General features: G+C 45.1%; 1 protein-coding gene across 2 annotated transcripts; it reads right to left on the bottom strand.

The window, feature by feature from the left end:
* Window positions 1–351: 351 nt before the first annotated feature.
* AURKB (aurora kinase B) lies at window positions 352–18,732 on the bottom strand. Of its 2 annotated transcripts, none has more exons than XM_073622916.1 (9): window positions 18,543–18,732; window positions 18,413–18,449; window positions 16,233–16,320; window positions 15,924–15,990; window positions 12,065–12,259; window positions 8,066–8,204; window positions 4,931–5,079; window positions 4,090–4,264; window positions 352–1,113 (listed from the first exon to the last, which is right to left on the bottom strand). In XM_073622916.1, exons 1-9 carry the CDS (start codon window positions 18,680–18,682, stop codon window positions 937–939), a joined length of 1,167 nt encoding a protein of 388 aa, XP_073479017.1. In that variant the 5' UTR covers window positions 18,683–18,732; the 3' UTR covers window positions 352–936. The 2 variants fall into 2 exon arrangements, with proteins under 2 accessions (XP_073479017.1, XP_073479016.1); XM_073622915.1 differs by having other exon boundaries at window positions 18,413–18,452; window positions 18,543–18,730.
* Between the last annotated feature and the right edge of the window lie 3,970 nt (window positions 18,733–22,702).

Below are 22,702 nucleotides of genomic sequence, written 5' to 3' on the forward strand. Positions count from 1 at the left end.
AGGGGGATACGGTGTAATCATGGGGGAGGGATGTTGGGGTGAAGAGTAAAAATGGAATGGGGGAGGCCCAAGAAAATGTTTGCCCAGGGTCAAATATTAAAGACAGCCTTGATTTTAACCCTCCTATACTGAATATAATAAACCCACAACACTCGAGTAGAAATATTAAAGGGCCCCAAATCTCAGCCCATTAAAATGGCAAGTCAGAGTGTTCTTTGGTTGAGCCACACAAAGGACCAAAAGAGGGAGGTTGCAGTGAGCAGAGGTTTGGTCAACCCCCCCTCTATACAAGTAATAAAAGACTTTTTTGTTTTTTTATTTAGAAAAACATATGATTTTATTTACAAAACGTTACATGTGACAGTAAAAAGGTAATACACAGTGCCCCAAAACCAGAACACTAAAATAAGACAAAACCTATTAAAAAGATACATAAAAAAAAGGAGGAAATCCAAGCTTGAAAAACTCACATCGAAAATAAAAAGAATTCAGTTGACTTTGCACATAAAAAGGTCTTTAGCCTTCTCCGCCCCTTGAGCTGGAGAACAACTGATCCCAGTGTGTTAACAGCCAGATGCCACCAGGGCTTGCTGGGATATGTAGTTCTGCAGCAGTCACAAGCCATTAAGGCATGTTAGTTGGTGTTAGACTTGTTCCAGCAGTCAGTCATTCTGCTCATTCACTGAAAATAGAAACACTTGCGCTCCCAATATATAAATATCCAGAGTATTATACAGCACACAATCTTTTCCCTATAAACATGAATAGCTGGCCCCGTGTTACCCCCAAGTCATATACACGTAATGTGTGCAGCACACCCTACAACCCATCAGAGTGCTCTATTCAACAGTATATACATTTGATGGAAGTCAGAAGCCGAGTTGTGTCATGTGACCAGGTTACAGGTATGAGAACATACACATCACCGACGGGAGGCTATTTGGCCACAACGGAATCAAAGCTTGGGGGCATGATCCGACGAGAGTTGGCACGCACCCACGGGTGCTCCATGACGCCTTTGAGTGGCAGGCGGTGTAATGGGTTGTATTTTAAGAGCTTGCCGATGAGGTCTTTGGATCCTTCGGATAGGAAGGAAGGAAACCGTAGGTCAACCTAGGAGGAGGAGACAGAAAATAATGTAATGTACTCATAGATGAGCAGAAAGTCAAGGGCAGGCAAACTGATAATACTAATACAGGAGCAACTGTACCTGACAAAGAATTTGTATTTCTGTCCATCCAGTCTTAACTTTTACACAGCCCTGTCTAGTAGATCTGATCTTTCTCTGCTGTAACTAAAACCAGCAGATCTTGTCCCTCCCCCAACCTGGGACTGCACAGTGAAAGGAGAAGCAGCAGGATAAGCTCATGAATCTGCCCTCTCCTACTAGCATTACCACATCACCACATGAGTGCAGCCAATTAGCTTCTTGTATTAACTTCTCCCTCTACGAGTCTAAGCCCTGCTGTACAGGGCATTGCAAGACAAATATCAAGTCAAATATAGGTGCCTACACCACACTTATGAAATTACATTTATTATGTATTAATCACTTGTGAACCGCCCACCGTACATTTACTGCGGCAGTGCAGCCGCTCTGCGCCTGATCACATACCTAGTAAATGACCTGCCACTCCCGGCTCTGGGGCGCTTGTGCAAGTATCTAAAGTTTTGCAAATATCAAAAAATGCCTTGATGGGTGATGCCAGCCTGGGCGTTCCCTGCATTTGGATGTAGACCACCCTAGATAACGCCCACATGTGATGCTGACCCTACATAACTGAAATCCAATAATTTAAGGCGGTGGGCCAGAGTCAGTCAGACTGGAGTGGAAAAGAATGCTGGGCATCCTCCAGCCAGGAAATGAGGCAAACTGACTTGCTGCAGCATCTAATGCACATTGTGAGAAGCTCACAGTGTGCAGTGAAATCAGAGCAAGCCATTTCAGTAGGAGAGGAGCCTGTACAACTGTGCAAGATGGAAGGGGAAGGCAGAAGCATTTTTTAAAGCCAGCACCCCTTGGTTGCTTCTACACCCTTATTTGGTTTCTAATTGATCTTCTGAAAGGCCTGAAGTCCCATTGCTTTGATTCAGACTTGTAGGCACCGCTTCCCGAGATCAGTTCTTCTTTATGCTTGCTGGCAGATCAGTGACAGCACACACACACACCCCATTAAAATCTGTGTTTGACCCCTTCGAGCCAGCGCCTGCTGGCCCTTTAGGGTTTAGAATGCTGGGAGGCAGGGCTTATGGTTATGTGACCTCCATGATTGGCGGTCACATGATCAGGAAAGCTTCTGATTGCAACAGCAGATGAGCTTTCAGCTCTCGGCACAGCTCTACTGCACGCAAATATGCGGCTGCTCTGTGCCAAAGTCCGGTGTGTATATTTACATGGGCTCAGCACGAAGAGGTTAACATCCCCAAAGTAGATCTGAAGGGTGACGACAAGCGATGTACGAGTGGTTATAATGGGATGATGCCTGTAGCTCCCAGTACTTTTTTTTTTTTTTTTTAATTTAGAGCTGACAGTCAGGTCTCTTGTAAAAGCAATCGTAGCTGCAAACTAGCTGCTGAATTGCTTTATTAAAATTTCCAGTTTGTGGCATGGGCGTTTGCAATTGCCTTTTTTTTTTTGGTAAAATATAAATATATATATATAAATTGGATTTCTACATGTAAAAAAAAAAAAAAAAAAAAAAAAAAAAAAAAAAGTGTCAGCAAAAAAGCCTGGAGGTCAAGTGGTTAAATGCTTCCACAAAGCGGCTCAAAACTGTACAAATGGTTTGTAAAATCTTGCTGTACACACTTCAAACACAAACTGCAAAAAAAGTGACAACAGATCAAAACAAGAGAAGACACCTGGTGCAGAATCCTTTTAAAATGTAAATTTAAACACAGAAAAAAAAAAAAAAAAAAAAAAAAAAAAAGGTAATCACACTCACTTAAAGGCATTTCACTCAAGCTCATTTAAAGGCATTGTGTCCAAACTGTCACAGTCCTGTCGCCGCAGCACAGGACTGTGTCCCTCACTCCACCAGCTGACAAGGCAGGCTGGCTCCATGCATGGCACTGCTTGAAAGAAGATAGGAGGGTAAAAGTTGGCTGCTTTCAGCTGCCCATCTTCTATCAAGCAGTGCCATGCATGGAGCAGGCCTGCCGGGTGACTGGCAGTGCGCACAAGATTGTCAGTTTGGGGGGGGGGGGAGAGACAGTGCAGCTGGACTCTGTGCTGCAGGTCAGCATCAGAAGATTTCCCATCAACAGGACTGGGACAGTTTGGGTACAATGTAGAGGTGCACCGAATGGAAAATTTAGGTACCGAAAATGCAGGATGCACTTGACCGAAAACTGAAACTGACGGTTTTTAACAAATAGATTTTTATATAGAATTGCATTTTGTTCGACTTTAGTTAATATCACAAATTTAAATTAATATGAATTTGTCGGCCATTATTGACCATTCTTTAGTACATAATGCATCCCCTTAAAAATTGTGTCTTCTGGTGTGTTGCACTTCCATTGTGGTGTTAAAAATCCTGCTTGCTGCATTTTTTTTTTTTTGCCAAAAAACACCCCGCACCTCCCCGTTGATAGGCATTGAAAATGCAGCAAGAACGCACCAGTGTTATGTTTTTAAATTACATGACCTATGAAAAAACATAAGCACAGTAAAAGTGCGTGCGTTTTCGGCACCTTTATCAATACCCTTTTTTTTTTTTAAATCGGCAAAATGGCAATAACACCATTTTTAGCCGACGTATCAGTGCATCTCTAGTACAATGCCTTAAACCAGTTTCAAATTGTGATTACCTTTGTTTTTAACTTTACATTAAAAGGGATACACCACCAGGAGCCCGTGCGCTCTCTCTTCCTTTGATCTATTTTCAGCATCCGGTGTCCCGCTGGTGTGGAGAGCGGCAGGGTTACCCCTGAGATCCAGTTTCCTTTCTTCACTACCATTGTATAAGTGCTATGGACTCAATGTACAGGTAATTTCTAGTCTAAGCGTAACACTAATTTATTGTGCAAATAAAGTGACAGCACATCCTTAGATTTTACAAATCCAAATTCCCTTCACCAGCTCACCTTGATTATTCTGCGGTGGGTCTCCGTGTGGGTTGGGCTCTCGAAAGGCGGCGACCCGACCAGGAGCTCGTAGCAGAGAACCCCTGCGCACCACAAGTCCACCTTCTCGTCGTGGGTCCTCCCCTCCACCATCTCTGGCGGCAAATAGTCCAGTGTGCCACACATAGTGCGTCGCCTGTAACAGTATAGTAGAGACTGAGTACTGCTCAACAGTATGTACCCTATTTTGGTCTCAGTAGTCACTGTTATGAAGAAAGAGTCCCATACCCGTGTCGGCAATCCCTGCCCGGCAGTATGCGTCCCATACCCGTGTCGGCAATCCCTGCCCGGCAGTATGCGTCCCATACCCGTGTCGGCAATCCCTGCCCGGCAGTATGCGTCCCATACCCGTGTCGGCAATCCCTGCCCGGCAGTATGCGTCCCATACCCGTGTCGGCAATCCCTGCCCGGCAGTATGCGTCCCATACCCGTGTCGGCAATCCCTGCCCGGCAGTATGCGTCCCATACCCGTGTCGGCAATCCCTGCCCGGCAGTATGCGTCCCATACCCGTGTCGGCAATCCCTGCCCGGCAGTATGCGTCCCATACCCGTGTCGGCAATCCCTGCCCGGCAGTATGCGTCCCATACCCGTGTCGGCAATCCCTGCCCGGCAGTATGCGTCCCATACCCGTGTCGGCAATCCCTGCCCGGCAGTATGCTTCCCATACCCGTGTCGGCAATCCCTGCCCGGCAGTATGCTTCATATTCCAAGTCAGTCACTGCCCAGCAGTATTCATCCTATAGCAGAGTCTTGGTAATCCCTGCCCAGCAGTATGCACCATATTTCAGGCTCAGAACATACCTGAGTGAGGGGGCGTGAACCGACCAGCCAAAGTCAGCAATCTTCAGCTCTCCCTTGTACCCCACCAGAAGATTCTCCGGTTTGATGTCCCTATGGATAACCTTCCTCTCATGGCAGTATTGGAGAGCATCCGCGAGCTCCTCTATACACTGAAAAGAAACAAAGAATTTATAGAATACACAACAAATTACTTCTCTCTGCCGTTCCCAATGTGGTGCCAAGAGTGAGAAGGTCCCAGCTTACCTGCTGAATATACATTTACATGCTCCCATAAAAAAAAAAAAAAAAAAAAAATTAATTTTTTTTACTTTTTTGCTATAATAAATATCCAAAAAAAAAAAAAAAAAAAAAAAAGTAAAAATCGCAATAAGCGTATATTGATAGGTTTGCGCAAAAGTTATCGCGTCTACAAAATAGGGGATAGATTCATGGCATTTTTATTATTTTTACTAGTGGAGGCGGTTATCTGATTTTTAGCAGGACTAATGGACAGATGACATTTTTTTGGGGACCAGTGCTATTAAAATGCACCGATTACTGTATAACTGACACTGGCAGGGAAGGGGTTAAAGGAGTTGTAAAGGCAGACTTTTTTTTTTTTATCTTAATACATGCTATGCATTAAGATAAAAAAAAAAAAAACTGTGTGTAGCAGCCCAACATCTGAACAGCCCATGTGATTATAGAGTCACACATGCGGGTGTATACACAGTGGTGAATGACAGCCCACTCCATTCTTCCACTAACCAGCTAAACACAACGAGGGCGGAATATTACATGTAGATTGATGGAGAATTCACCTCCCGCTTATTCTAAGACGCAGCCTGTGAATGGCAGAAATCTGCTCACACCTTATTTCCAGAAAATAATAGAGATTTGATTTCAAATATATATTTGTATGACAACCGAAAAACAGTTTGATTTTTTTTTTTTTTTTTACTCTGTATCTCAAATGCAGTTTTTTTTTTAACCACTTCCCGCCCTATAGTGGAATGACGTCCGGGAAGTGGTTCAGTTATCCTGACTGGGCGTCATATGACGTCCAGCAGGATAACATGCCAGCGCGCATCGCGGCGATCGGTGGAGCGGTGTGTCAGCACAGCCCCCCCCTCAGACCACCACACTGGACCACCAGAGATCGCCACTAGGACCACCAGGGAAGGGGGCAACATGTGGATGGCCATCCACAAGTGCCCAATCTGTGCCAATCAGTGCCCACAAATGGGCACTGATTGGCACCATTATATAGCAGTGATGCCCAGCAATGCCACCCTTAGGGGCATCACTGCCATCAATCAGTATCATCAGCGCCGCCTCATCGGTTCCCACCAGCGCCGCCTCATCGGTTCCCACCAGCGCCGCCGTATCAGTGCCCGTCATTGAAGAAGAAAACGTACTTATTTACAAAAAATTTTAACAGAAACAAAAACTTTTTTCTCAAAATTTTCTGTCTTTTTTATTTGTTGCACAAAAAATAAAAAATGGCAGAGGTGATCAAATACCACCAAAAGAAAGCTCTATTGGTGGGAACAAAATGATAAAAAAAATTGTTTGAGTACAGTGTTGTATGACCGCGCAATTGTCATTCAAAGTGTGACAGCGCTAAAAGCTGAAGACTGGCCTGGGCGGGAAGGTGTCTAAGTGCCCGGTATTGAAGTGGTTAAACATGTGACCAGCAGCAGAGGACTAGAAGCTCCTCCTGCTAAGACCCCTTTCACACCGAGCCGCCTATAGCGTCGGCGGTAAAACGCCGCTATTTATAGCGGTGTTTTACCGGATTTGCGGCGCATTTTGGCCGCTAGCAGGGCGCTTTTACCCCCCCCGCGCGCTAGCGGGCGAGAATGGGTTAAAACCGCCCGCAATAGCGGCGTTTTTCCGGCGGTATCCCAGCGCTGCCCCATTGATTTCAATGGGGAGCAGCGGTGGAGGAGCGGTAAACACACCGCTCCAAAGAAGCTGCTGACAGGACTTTTTCTGACGTCCTGCCAGCGCAGCGCTCCGGCGTGAAAGTCCTCAGGCTTTCACACTGGAGACAATGTTGCAGCTGTTTAAGGGCGGATCGCAGGCGCTATTTTTAACGCTATAGCGCCTGCAAAACAACCTCGGTGTGAAAGGGGTCTTAGGTTTCCCTGCAGACAGGCTAGGAGAGAGCCAGGTCATGTGACAGCTCTATATCAATTAGGAAAAAAAAAAAAAAAAAAAAAAAAAAAAAAAAAGTACATAGATGTTCTTTTCCTTTAATAAAATAATTACAGTGCCATCATCCACATACAGAAAGAGAAAGGGACAATTCAAATTAAACTGTTTAGTATCACTTTAAAGCGGAATTCCTGGGGGGAATAAAAATAACACACACAACTGCTGCTCCTCTAAAAAAGCAATCCATGCTCAGATCGCTTTTCAGAGGCAACATGTTGCCCCCTCACTACCTGTTTTAAGCCTATAAATGCAGCATCACTACACAACTGTGCAAAGCACACAGTTGCGGAGTGGTTGCAGTGCAGAGACCCATTCACCCTGGGTATACCTCCAGCTGCTGCCTCTGCAGCTGAAGGATAAGTTGGGGGTGGTAAAAATAGCTCAGCCATGTGGTTTTACCGCCCCTTAAACCTGACATGTGAACAAGCCCTTGGTTCAACTCTGTGTTGATGGCTGCTGCATGTAGGGCAGCCCATTCATTTCAATGGGCTTCCCTACCCACAGGAAAAGAAGAGCCTTACCCCCCTTTTTTTTTTTAAATTGCGCTGCACCAAAAGGCACCCCTAAAGAGCAGAGCATTTGTCTGTCGGAAATGAGCGTGATTTTGCGCGTGTTCCGCGACACACCATAACGTGAACCAAAATATAGGGGTGCCTCAAGACTGAAGATACTTATCAAGGGCGCCCCGACTGGAAAAAGGTTTAGAAACGCTGGGTTAGTCCACAAGTGCAGCCAAGTACCCTCAGGCAAATGGGGGGCCTCATGAACATTGACTTGGGACCCCCACAGAGATCTGAAGACCAACCCAAGTCTTGTATTGCCTGGACTCTACATTCATGTCACTTGGTAATAGGCAGCCACAGCATTTTCAGGTGAGGTCAGCAATGGCTGCCTCTGTTTCTCCCATGGCGGGATTACTACAAGCATCTTGCTTACCGTGGCGCTCCTCTGCTCATCGAAGCGACCACATTTCTGCAGCTCCTTGTACAGCTCTCCCCGTGCAGCGTACTCCAGCATCAGAAAAATACGTTTGCGGTCATGAAAGTAGTTCAGCAAGCGGAGAATGTTTGGATGCCTGTGGAAGGATATACAAGGAGTAGATGATCAGATGGGTTTGTGCACCAAAAAGACAGCGATATACATCATAATTACAGCATGTTCCTAAGCCTGTAACCACTTAAGGACCGAGCCTCTTTCTGAGATTTGTTTACAATTAAAAAACAGTTTTTTTTGCTAGAAAATTACTTGGAACCCCCAAACACACACACACACACACACACACACACACACACACACACATATACCGTATTTATCGGCATATAACACGCACATTCATTTTAAGAGGGAAGTTTCAGGAAAAAAAAAACTTAAATTTTAATTAAGGAACTTTGAAGCAAAATAAGGGTCAGTGCCCAACTGCAGCCTCACCATTGCCATCAATGCAGCCTGATCAATGCCCATCTGCAGCCTCACAAGTGCCATCAATGCAGCCTCATCATTGCCATCAATGCCCATCTGCAGCCTGGAGGGGACAGGGAGGGGGGGCGGGATGAGCGCCGACAGATTACATACAGTGAGAATCTCCTATGATAGACAGAACAATGATCCAATGGCGGCCCAGGAGACGGGACTTCCTATTACAGAGGCCGCCAAGTAAACAGGAGATTCTCACTGTATGTAATCTGATGGTGCTCATCCCGCCCCCCTCCCTGTGCCCTCCGACGCAGCTAAAATTGAAGTATTGGCGTATAACACGCACACGCTATTTGCACCCGATTTTCATGGTGAAAAAGTGAGTGTTATACGCCAATAAATACAGTATATAATTTTTTTCGAACACCCTAGAGAATAAAATGGCGGTCGTTGCAATACTTTGTCATACCAAAATTTGTACGGCAGTCTTACAAGCGCACATTTTTTGGAAAAAAATACACTTTTTTGAATTAAAAAATAAAATAGTAAAGTTAGCCCAATTTTTTTTTTTATATTGTGAAAGATAATGTTACGCCAAGTAAATTGATACCCAACATGTCACGCTACAAAATTGCGCCCGCTCGTGGAATGTCAACAAACTTTTACCCTTAAAAATCTGGACAGGTGACATTTTAAAAAAACTAATTCTACAGGTTGCATGTTTTGAGTTACAGAGGAGGTCTAGGGCTAGAATTATTGCTTTCGCTCTACCGATCGCGGCGATACCTCACATGTGTGGTTTGACCACCGTTTTCATATGCGGGCGCTGCTCATGTAGGCATGCGAGCTCGACCTTATATATTTACACTGTTCTTTTAAAAAATAATAAATAAAGTGTCACTTTTATCCCTATTACAAAGAATGTAAACATCCCTTGTAACAGGAAAAAAAAAAAAAAAAAAAAAAAAAAAAAAAAAAGGATGACAGGACCTCTTTAATGTGAGATCAAAAAGACCTCAGATCTCATATTTACACTAAAATGCAATAATAAAAAAAAAAATTTGGTCATTTAAAATGTTTTTTTTTTTTTTTTTAAATGTCCCTTTAAGAGCTATGGGCGGAAGTGACGTTTTGATATGGAGATGGATGGGGGCCATCTTCCCTTCACTCGTCTCCATGCCTAGCAGGAAGAAGGAGCAGACTGCCTCCGCCGCTGCCGATGGCTCCGGAGCGCGGTGGAGGGATCCGGAGCGCGGTGGGAGGGGGGGCCTCTCTTCAAAGTAGTCACGTATAACGACGGCAGGTGGTCCGTACGTGGTTAACGCTTTTACTGCCAGAACGGCGAAAAATTGCAGCACCCAAAATTAAGCGACTCAAATTGAGCATTTTTGTTCCGGCGTTTAACAGTGACTAGCTAGTTAAGGAGCAGGCTGGCAAACCGGCCGCCACATCCTTAACAACTGATGACTTATCAGCTGAATGGAGAGAAAAAAAAAAAAAAAAAAAAAAAAAGAAGAAGGACAGATGACAGATAACGATCAGTCTAAGTTCAGCTGTCGGCAGGGACTCTCACAATTTAATATTATATACCCCAGAACCCCATCCTTTCCCTACTCGTCTGGAACCCCTCTCTGCCGCAAATCACTGTCCCCGTCAGACAGATGACCTGTTCCTATGCTACATGCATGAGAAATGTACGGCAAGGGCCTTGGACTGCCTGACCCAAGGTGGCTGCCAGCGTCACATGGGGCAGCAGCATCCAATCAGGATGGCTTCCCCAGTGACCCAGGAAATCATAGAAGTTCCTCTCCGACTGTAATGCCGCTGCTGTCAAGCGCCATCTACAGTGGAAAGAACAGACTGCATCTCCATACAGGTAGGCGGAGACAGAAGCCTATGCGTAGTGTACTTCTGATTGCTGCACACATGACCACAGAGCCACACACTCAAGACACTAAATCCCAGGACGTAAATGGGATTTGTAGTCTCAGTGGGCAGCAAAAAACACCGGAAGGAAGGAAGGTGCAGTGTAAAAATGGTGACGTCTTATACAAATTTTAAAGAGAGAAGTAGGGCCATAGCTTTTTTTTGTCCATACTTTTCTTCTGGGTCACAAGAGTGAACTTACTTGTGCTCTCCTGTGAGCCAGAATTATCCTGCTGTCAGCTGACGTCACTGAGCTGCTCCAGGCTCTGGAAGGATCCCGCCAGATACCCGACTGGCAGCTGGCTCACCCTCTTAGCACTCAGCCAACACCCTGAGCCAGCTCCTTCCACCCCCTCCCCAGCCCTCCAGTGATCACTGGAGGGGCAGAGCATAGAGCTAATGACCAACAGTCACCTTGTCCAGAGCCAGCCAAGAATTGAGCGATCAGTGGTCATGTTATTGCTCAGTTCTTGGAGCCAGTGGGGGACAGCTGCAGCCATCAGACCAATGTTGCAGCCATATAGGTGTTTGTTTTCTTTATGTAGCCCACATGTCTCAGTTGAATCAAAAATCTCATTAACAGTTTTGCCTAACTACATACAGCTATTGTATCAATTTGATCTCCATCATGGAGTTCTGTAACCAGTTGCTTATTGGACACTTTTACCCCCTTCCTGCCCAGGCCAATTTTCAGCACTGTCACACATTGAATGACAATCGCGCTCTCATGCAACTCTGTATCCATATGAAAATGGGACATAGTCTATAGAAGCCCTCCCAGAACTGGATGACTGCATTGTAGCCTTCTTCCGGCTATAGCGCGGTCGCCAAGTGGTTGAAAGGAACTTTGCCGTCTCCTCTTGACCTTTCAGTAACAGACCCAGAATAAGCATGCATTCCATAAGGCTTCTCTCTAAAAGCAGTGGTGTCCAAACTGCGGACTAGGGACCGAGGGTAGCCTTTTGCACGCCTTTGTCTAGCCCTTGAGGTACTATTCCACCCACCGACACCAACGATGGGGCACTCATTCCTCCCACCGACACCACCGACACCAACGATGGGGCAATAATAATTCCCCTAATATCAAAAGTGGGACATGTTTGCTCCCACTGAGACTAGGGCATTTTCTTCTCCCACTAGCCACAGTACAGCCCCCTAAAGCACAGTAAACGAGCCCTTTGTTTAGAAAGTTTGGAGACCCCTGATCTAAAGTAACTACTTGTTCTGGGGGGGGGGACCAACATTCTCAAAAGGAGAGGCCATCAATGGCAGTTCCCATACTTTATTATTACACTACAAAGATCCCATCACCTCCATCAATTACCCAGAAGTCACTTGTCTGTCTAGAAAGACATACAGTACATTTCCTGTTTGAAGTCCTGCTTGTCACAGGGGGAGACTTACTAAACGAAAGTGTGCAAAATCTGGCACAGTTCTGCATGGAATCCAATCAGCTTCAAGGTGATAGTGTCAAAAGCTTAATTGGGCGAGCTGAAGTTAGACGCCGATTGGTTACCATGCACAGCTGCAAGATATTGCAGGTGCTCCAGTTTTAGTAAATCTCCCCCATAGGAAAGTAAAAGCATGCCAGTGTACCTGAGATGAGACTGGATCTCGATTTCCCTCCTCAGCTGATGTTCCACCCCTTCCTTCTCCAGCTGGGACTTGAAGAGGATCTTCAGGGCCAGGATGTACTTGGTCTCCTTGTGACGGGCCAGGTAGACGTTCCCAAACTTGCCTTTACCCAGAGGGCGGCCAATCTGAAAGTCGCTCAGACAGAACTTTTTGTGGCTAAATTGGTAAAATAGGGGAATAAAATAAATAAATTTTTTTTTTTTTTTTTTTTTTTTTTTTTTACGCAAAAGATAAAAACGAGATAGAAGGTTTCACTTAAAAAAAAAAAAAAAAAAAAAATGCCCAACAGACACTCATATTTCATTGGGACGTGGTCATCAGTGCTACAGCCCCTGACCAAGAGAAGGTTTTCGACATCCATTGCCACAAAAAGATTCGATTGACTGTCAAATCCAGAGATCAAGATAGAGAGATAGAGAGTGTATCACCACTCCAGGTGGGTCAGATAAGAGTAAAAAGCCTCTCCTCCAGTTTAGAAGCTCAGGTGCTGGCAATGCATATAGCAATTAGACAATGGAAGAAGTTCTGGACAACCGCACACCAAAAATGTTTTTTAGCCTTTTATTCAAAAAAATTGTCATCTAAAATACAGGTCACAGCAGAGTGGAAAAAAGCTTACGCGTTTCACACTACAGTGCTTAATCATAGCTATGATTAAGCACTGTTCGTAGTGAGAAACGCGTAAGCTTTTTTCCGCTCTGCTGTGACCTGCATTTTAGATGACACTTCTTTGAATAAAAAGGCAAAAAAAAAAAAAAAAAAAAAAAAAAAAAACACAAACTTTTGGAGTGCGGCTGTCCAGAACTTCTTCCGATGTCTAGATTGAGTCAGGCGGGAACCTCTATAGAGGGATCAAAATTTGGGGCATTTCCTCCCTGCCCGTGAACCCTTGTGTGCATGGACACAGGCATTTAAAAGTAGGAAAAAAAAAAAAAAAAAGCCAAATGCCCCTAAGAGCAGCATCAAAAATGTCCAGTGTGCATGGGGCTTTATATGGCTTAATCCTTTACCCTGTTGCTGTACCCGATTAAAGAGACCCAGTCACCTACTTGCAGGTACAAGAACAGAAAGATCAAGTATATAAAATGCGTACTCATACTTTTCCTTTCCATAAGGCTCGATTCACACTTGTGCAACTTGTTATGCAACTTTGAACATCAAAGTCGCATGACAAGTCATTCCCCATGGTTTCCAATGATAACCATTCATATCTGTGCAACTTTAAAGTTACAGCAACATCAAAGTAGTTCATGCACTGCTTTGGTCCAACTCTTATGCAACTCGAGGGCCACAGACTTCAATGGTAACCCTCAAAAGCGGCATGAAAAAGTTGTACCTGTTATATGATGCAAAAGTTGTGCAACAGTTGTCCATTATCACTGATCGAAGCCAAAGTCATTTCCAAGTTACGTCAAACTGGCACTCCAATTTCGGCACAACTTAGGAGTCGTACAAGCATGAATGGAGCCTAAAATGATTTGCTATTCACTTGCAATGTACCATTGAACTTGCTAGAAAATGTGATTTCTGCAGTAAGACAATTCCCCATTACAGCCCCCCTCCCTCCTTACACATTATAGTCTTGTCTTCTCTCTGGGAATGTCTAAATTACTGTCGTTGCTGGCCCAGCTCCTCCCCATACAAATGTTATATACCTGCCAGGGAAGAGGTAAAGGGGAATATTATATGGCATCACTTGGGTGATAGCTCCAAATCTGCTGACATCACATCCAATGTGTCGGGGGTTTTGAATGACAACACAAGGGAGGCTTTTAAGTAAAATACCTTGTGCAGATTTTCTTTTTTGGAGCAAACAGACTCAGCAGGGCTTGTAGGAAAAACTTATGCTTGGTGTGAGCGGGTACCTTTCAAAACCAGGTACCCCCCCCCCCCCCCCCCCAAGAAACCATACAACAACTATATATTATAATACAGGATTTCTATAGCGCCAATAGTTTGTGCAGAGCTTCACAATGTAGAGGGGGGACAGTACAGTTAAAATACGAGGGCCTCACCTGATGGAGCTTACACAGTCTAAAGGGAGGGGGAGGTGGTACAAAAGGTAATAGCTGCGAGGATGATCTGATGGTGGTGACTCGGGTACAGTTCTTATGTGGAGGTGGGATAGGCTCCCCCCGAATAAGGATTTTTCAGGGATCGCCTACGGGCGGACAGGGTAGGGGCTGATCAGATATACCAGGGCAGAGAGTTCCAGAGGATGGGAGAGGCTCTGGAGAAGTCCTGGAGGCGAGGATGGGAGGAGGCAACAAGGGAGCTAGAGAGCAGGAGGTCCTGGGAGGAGCGGAGGGGACAATTAGGGCGATATCTGCAGATGAGGTTGATGATGTAGATGGGGGTGATGTTGTGGTTAGCATTTCGTAATCTCTCCCTCTCCATACATACAATATCACTATCCACACACTACATTACCAAAAGTATTGGGACACCTGCCTTTACACACATGAACTTTAATGGCATCCCAGTCTTCAATATTGAGTTGTCCCACCCTTTGCAGCTATAACAGCTTCAACTCCTCTGGGAAGGCCGTCCACAAGGTTTAGGAGTGTGTCTATGGGAATGTTTGACTATTCTTCCAGAAGCGCATTTGTGAGGTCAGGTACTGATCTTGTACGAGAAGGCCTGGCTCGCAGTCTAATTAGTTCCAAAAGTGTTCTATCCGGTTCAGGCCAGTTAAGTTCCTCCACCCCAAACTCGCTCATCCATGTCTTTATGGACCTTGCTTTGTGAACTGGTCCAAATCATTTGGTGGAGGGGGGATTATGGTGTGGGGTTGTTTTTCAGGTGTTGGGCTTGGCCCCTTAGTTCCAGTGAAGGGAACTCTTAAGGAATCACCATACCAAGACATTTTGGACAATTTCATGCTCCCAATTTTGTGGGAGGAGTTTGGGGATGGCCCCTTCCTGTTCCAACATGATTGTGCACCAGTACACAAAGCAAGGTCCATAAAGACATGGATGAGCGAGTTTGGGGTGGAGGAACTTGACTGGCCTCCACAGAGTCCTGACCTCAACCTGATAGAACACCTTTGGGATAAATTAGAACGGAGATGTGAGCCAGGCCTTCTCATCCACATCAGTGCCTGACCTCACAAATGCGCTTCTGGAAGAATGGTCAAGCATTCCCATAGACACACTCCTAAACCTTGGGCAGCCCAATAAAATGAATGTACAAGAAACACAGGGGGAAGTCCTGGACTCTTCTGAAAGGCGGGGTACCATGAAGTTAAAGCATTACTAAACACACACAACAGTAAAATCAATCTGTATATACAGTAAAGCATGCTTGTTATACTCACTGTGGAACCTAAGGAGTTAAACCTCTGCATTGTGTAAATAAGCTGTTTAATCCTGTCTGCTCTGATCCTCCCCTTCTTCCACAGTTCCCAATCCATCTGCTGATAGTACAGAGCCTTGGGGGGACTCTGCACATGCTCAGTTTGATGTGTATAGCTAGAGATTTTTTTTTTTTTTTTTTTTTGGAGTGTGTGTGAACAGCACAGCCAATCAGTGGGTCAGGAGTCCTGCAGCCTTATAGGACAGTCAGAGGGGGTGGATGAATACTCCTCCTACAAGCTTTAACCAGACACCGATAGAAGTCATAAGACTGCTATATACTGCTGAGAAAAGGTATTTAGTAGTTTATATTTACTAAATCAATTGAATTTCCATGTTCTGTGTACTGTGGGAGACCAGATTATAGTGAATGGAGGCTCCTGAGTTTAGTATCACTAACAATTAGGGGGCACCTCTGTATTTCTTAACGAGTATGCGTTTCTCTGCGCGTCAGGAAAGGGACTCACCTCTCTGTTGGTTTGTCAAGCTGACTCTCAGGCTGATTCTCAGTCACCGGCACCCGGCCGGCCATCACTGCGGAGGAAAGAAGAAGAGGTGACAGTGACACCGCTGCCATAGAGCCGCACGCTGTATTTTAAAGCACACCCCCCCACTATTTTTTTTTTCCTTTTCCAATCCCTTCCCCGTTTTTTGGTAATATTTCGGAGGAATTAAACGGCCAGAAAAGCCAGACTAGAGTTCAGCTTTAAAAGTAAACCCGCCATGAAAGCGGTGTGTGTGTGGGTTCTAATTTTGGATCATTGGATGCCTCATACCTCCTCCGCTGGTGGAGCTGGTGGCCGATTGGCACGGCTCTTTCCTCACCACCCTCTGCGCCGCTGACGCACTGGATGGAGTTGTGAACTGCGGAATAAAATGACAGCTTATTACAATGTAACCAGACAAAACACAACCAATGTGATCAGATCTACACTCAGGTGACAGGAGGACCCTCTATAATGGCCATCAGGGGATCCGACACACACAGTAATAAAAAAAAAAAAAATTATATAAATAATCTTCTGTAGTTCATTGGTCTCCAAACTGCAGCCCTTTGCCTGACTTTATCTGGCCTTCGGGAGTCCTGGGAAGGCATCACCCCCCCCCCCACCAACACGGGGGCACTATGCCTCCCACAACGACACTATGCCCCCTGCAGACCCCCTCCCACCAACAATGAAGACACTATACTTCCCACTGAGCTCCCCCCCCATTAACACTAGGCCTCCCACTGATGGGTACATTATGCCTCCCGCCACACATGCCAACGATGGGGGACACTATGCCTCCCACTGAGCCCCCCAACTGACGGGTACACTATGCCTCTCACTGAGCCCCCGACGGGAACACTATGCCTCCCACTGAGCCCCCCAACTGACGGGTACACTATGCCTCCCACTGAGCCCCCCAACTGACGGGTACACTATGCCTCCCACTGAGCCCCCCAACTGACGGGTACACTATGCCTCCCACTGAGCCCCCCAACTGACGGGTACACTATGCCTCTCACTGAGCCCCCGACGGGAACACTATGCTTCCCACTGACTGGTACATTACGCCACACATGCCAACAATGGGGACACTGCCGCCCACTGAGCCCCCAACTGACGGGTACATTATGCCTCTCACCACACGCCAACAACGAGGACACTATGCCTCCCACTGAGCCCCCGACTGATGGGTACATGCTTCCCACTGACAGGTACATTATGCCTCCTGCCACACATGCCAAAGATGGGGACACCATGCCTCCCACTGACAGGTACATTATACCACACATGCCAATAATGGGGACACTATGCCTCCCACTGAGCCCCCAACTGATGGGTACATGCCTCCCACTGAGCCCCCAACTGATGGGAACACTATGCCTCCCACCACACATGCCAACGATGGGGACACTATGCCTCCCACCGAGCCCCCAGTGATAGCACAGAGCCACCATCTCCTGAGCAGTACAGCCGCGGGGGACACATCTAACCATTGGGTGGAGAAGGGAAGGGCGGAGGGAGTCTAATGTCTCTACAAAGATTATCTGTCACCTGCCCAATGTTATCACATACAGGTTTATTAACCCCTTGGGATAGCAAGTCAGGGGAGGAAGATCTCCGTATCCCACGTTGCCCCGCATACAAACACACAACCAGGGTGCACATCTGTAAACCACCGTTGCACCGCACATGTGACATCACCACGATCATCACAGCACGAGAGCTCCTGTTTAAAGCGGAGTTCTGGCTAGAAAAATAAAAAAAAGGTATTAAAAGTCAGCAGCTACAAATACTGCAGCTGCTGACTTTTAATATAAAGACACTTCCCTGTCCAGGGCGCCCGCGATGTCCTCACCCCATCTGTCCCTCAGCTCCAGGCACCGGCATCCTTACTAAGGCACACAGGAAGGGAAGCCTTGTGGCCTCACAGCCCGTTTTCTACAGCGCATGTCCCGCTGCACGTTATGAATGGTCCCTGCTGTCTTCTGGGACCTCTGTGTCTCACAGGGAGGGAAATTTATAGAATATATATATATATATATATATATATATATATATATATATATATTTATTTTTTACACACACTTTTTTAAAAAAAAAAAATTTTATTGTTGTGTTTGCGCTATAAATTAATTTTCCTGAAAACGTCTATAATAATAAAACAGTTGCACATATATCACCTGGCGTACAAACATTGCACCTATCACTTTGTTCTCTTGTACAGGAAATAGACTGTATTGTGCGGGATTTACCAACACTGGAGAGTGCAGACTCTGGCACAGCTCTACATGGCAGCCAATCAGCTTCCAGGTTTCATTGTTTAAGTTGAAGTGAAGAAGCTGAAGCTAGAAGCTGATTGGTCGGTGATGAGAAGGAGGTACAGGGGGGACGATGACCGGGATAATATAGGAGGTGATGTCTCTCTCTCCCCGGTATGGAGGCTCCGGGGTGCCGCACTCACTCACCTTGTAGAAGGGGTTGACGTTCTCCTTGTAGGACATCCTGCTGATAAGAAGAGGACACCTGTCACATCACTGATAATAATCCCCCGAATACGATCACCGCCCCTCCTCCTCTAATTCTTCTTCCCGTTACCTGATCACCGAGCTCTCCTCCCGCAAAACGCGACTCTGCGATTTCAAAATCCCAACCGCCGCCGCCACCGCCTCTCGCCGGTCACGTGTCCCGCCCGCTGCTCCCCGATTGGCCGCGGCGCGACAGCCTCGTCCTCTCATTGGTCAACACCAGTTTAAACCCCGTGCCCTGCAGCCTAGCGCTATTGGCTCGAGTCAAAGGCTAGTTCCGATTGGCCGGCCGCCTTTCTCCTTCTCGCGACCTCCCAATCAGAGCGAGGGTGGGCACGTGACGCCGGCGCTGCCACTGGGCTCAGGTGGGCGGGGTAAAAAAAAAAAAAAAAAAAAAAAAAAAAAAAAAGAAGCCGGGCCGCCATTTTCTCTACGGAGCGAAATGGAGGCCAGGCCAGGCCGGGCCGGGGTGCTGTGGGACGGGGGTGCACGGGAACGGGCACTTTCTGAACTGGCTGACTAGTGGGGGTGACTGCGCCGGAACTACGAGAACAGCGCGGGAATGTGATAAGAACACGGGGCTAGGGGGCTCATAGGAGATAACGAGATTGATTGCCCCGGCGTGGTGGCTCATGGGAAATCGCTGGTGTTTATTTGCTGCGTAAAGCATTCTGGGGGTTGTAGTCGAAACCGCAACTCGATAGACGAATAAAAAAAAACAAAACTTTATTTGTTTTCACAAATATTGATGTATTGATGCTAGTCATCTAAGCATTCCTATCTCATTGTGGTCGTTGGTCACACATTGTTCTTGCAACCAATCACTGGCCATTGTGAGACCAATCTCTGGCAACCCATTATCGATGTTAACCCTTTCATGACTAAGCCTATTTTTGAAATTTGGTGTTTACAAGTTAAAATCCGTATTTTTTTGCTAGAAAATTACTTAGAACCCCCAAACATTATATATATATATATATATATATATATATATATATATATATATATATATATATATATATATATATATATATATATATTTTTTTTAGCAGAGAATCTAGAGAATAAAATGGAGATTGTTGCAATATTTTATATCACACGGTATTTGTGCAGCGGTGTTTTAAACGCACATTTTTGGGAAAAGGGACACTTTCATGAATTAAAAAAAAACGAAACAGTAAAGTTACCCCAATTTTTTGTATAATGTGAAAGATGATGTTACACCGAGTAAATAGATACCAAACATGTCACGCTTTATAATTGCGCGCACTCGTGGAATGGCGACAAACTACGGTACCTAAGAATCTCCATAGGCGACACTTTAAATTTTTTTTTACGGTTACCTGTTTAGAGTTACAGAGGAGGTCTAGTGCTAGAATTATTGCTCTCGCTCTGACGATCGCGGCGATACCTCACATGTGTGATTTGAACACCGTTTACATGTGCGGGCGCGACTTCCGCATGCGTTTTCTTTGCTGCGTGAGCTCGCGGGGACGGGGGCGCTTTAAAAAAAATATATTTTTTCCTTATTTATTTTTATATTTATAAATTGTGATTAAAAAATAAATAAATGTTGATGACTTTTGTTGCTGTCACAAGGAATGTAAACATCCCTTGTGACAGTAATAGGTGGTGACAGGTCCTCTTTATGGAGGGATCGGGGTCCCTCCTTTGCACTTCACAGTATTCAGATCGCCGTTTTATAGTAATTCTGAATACTGTATATTTTTTAAAAAACTGTGCCATTGGCAGCCGAGTAAACGGAAGTGATGTCATGACGTCGCTTCCGTGTTTACGATTAGGAGGCTGGAACGAAGCCGCCCACGGCTTCGTTCCAGCCCGCCCCAAGCCGGAGGCGTCCGATTGGTCATTGGGCCTCCCGATAGTATGGGAGGCCCGGTAAGAGCGGCGGGAGGGGGTTTCGTCCTCTCCCGCTCCTCCGGTATAACAGCCGAGCGGCTTTTAGCCGCATCGGTTGTTATACCAGGAAAGCTGATCGCCCGCTGTAAAAAACGATACCGGGATGATGCCTGCAGCTGCGGGTATCATCCCGGTATAACCCCGGAAAGCCGAGTACGCACATCTGCATACGCTCGGCGGGAAGGGGTTAACAAAAGATGATCAAATAAAGTTTGTTGACAAACCATTCCTATCTAATTGTGGTCGTTGGTCACACATGGCCAACATTGGTTGCAAAAACAATCTGTAAAAAGCGATCGCAATTAGATAGGAATGCTTGTCATCAAAACTTTCACCATCCTGAGACCAATCACCGACGATCCTTTATTAATGTTAACAAAAAGACAAACAAATAAAGTTTGATGATAAGCATCCCTATCTCATTGTGGTTGGTCACAGATTATATTTGCAACCAATCCCTCGCCATCCTGAGACCAATCTGTGACCAGCAACCACAATAAGATAGGAATGTTTATCATCAAACTTTATTTTTTCGTCTTTTGTTCACATTATTAAAGGATCACCGGTGATTGGTCACAAGATGGCGAGTGATTGGTTGCAAGAACAAGCACTGGCGATCCGTTATCAATGTTATCAAAAGATGAACAAATAAAGTTTGTTAACAACCATTCATATCTAATTGTGGTCACAGATTGTTTTTGCAACCAAAATACTAGCGATTCTTTAGCAATGTTAACAAAAGACGAACAAATAAAGTTTGTTGACAACCATTCCTATCTAATTGTGGTCACTGGTCACAAATTGTTATGTGACCAATCACTGGTGATCCTTTAATAACATTAACAAAAGACAAACAAATAAAGTTTGATGATAAGCATTCCTATCTCATTGTGGTCACAGATTGGTCTCAGGATGGCGAGTGATTGGTTGCAAGAACAATCTGTGACCCACGGACCACAATGAGCTAGGATTGCTTATCATCAAAACTTTATTTGTTTGTCTTTTGTTAACATTATTAAAGGATCACCAGTGATTGGTCACAGAACAATTTGTGACCAGTGACCACAATTAGATAGGAATGGTTGTCAACAAACTTTATTTGTTTCATCTTTTGTTAACATCGATAATGGGTCGCCAGTGGTTGGTCTCCTAATGGTGAGTGATTGGTTTGCAAAAAACAATCAGTGACCCAGCAACAATAATTAGATAGGAATGCTTGTCAAAAAAAACGTATTTGTTCATCTTTTGATAACGATCGCCAGTGATTGTTCTTGCAACCAATTACTCGCCCATCTTGAGACCAATCACTGGCAATCCTTTATCAATGTTACCAAAAGACAAACAAATAAAGTTTGATGACAAGCATTCCTATCTAATTGTGGTCACTGGTCACAAATTGTTCTGTGACCAATCACTGGTGATCCTTTAATAATGTTAACAAAAGACAAACAAATAAAGTTTGATGATAAGCATTCCTAGCTCATTGTGGTCGTGGGTCACAGATTGTTCTTGCAACCAATCCCTCGCCATCCTGAGACCAATCTGTGACCACAATAAGCTAGGAATGCTTATCATCAAACTTTATTTGTTAGTCTTTTGTTAACATCAATAAAGGATCGCCAGTGATTGGTCCCATAAAGGCGAGTGATTGGTTGCAAGAACAATCTGTGACCAGCGACCACAATAAGGATGTCAACAAACTTTATTTGTTTGTCTTTTGTTAACTTCGATAATGGGTCGCCAGAGATTGGCCTCACAATGGCTAGCCATTGGTTGCAAAAACAATCTGTGACCAACAACAAGAATTGCTTGTCAAGAAACTTTATTTGTTGTCTTTTGTGAACATTGAGAAAGGATCGCCAGTGATTGGTTGCAAAAACAGTATATGACCAATAATCAGACAGGAATGCTTTGTCAAGAAACTTTATTTGTTCATGTTACAATAACAATAATAAAGAATCACCTCTCAGGATGGCAAGTGATTGAGTATACGAATAAGGTAGTGGCTAGTTCCCATCCTGCAGATTAACCTTGTGATGTCACAGGAAACATGTGACCAGGAAGCAGGAAATCGAGGGCGGGAACGTGAATTGAATAAAAGTGAATAGGAGGCTGCAAGCAGAGAACACATTTTCACCCTGAAGGTCTCTCCCTTCCTCTCTCTGTCCATCCATCTTCTTTTATATTATATCTTCTCTGCATCTCCCTCTCTGTATATCTCCCTGTATACCCCTCTCTGTATATCTCCCTGTATACCCCTGTACACTGCCCATATTATTCCCCCTTCATCTGTCCACCCCAATCCTATCC

This window comes from Aquarana catesbeiana, linkage group LG03 (assembly GCF_042186555.1).
Source record: "Aquarana catesbeiana isolate 2022-GZ linkage group LG03, ASM4218655v1, whole genome shotgun sequence".
Lineage (NCBI taxonomy): Eukaryota > Metazoa > Chordata > Amphibia > Anura > Ranidae > Aquarana > Aquarana catesbeiana.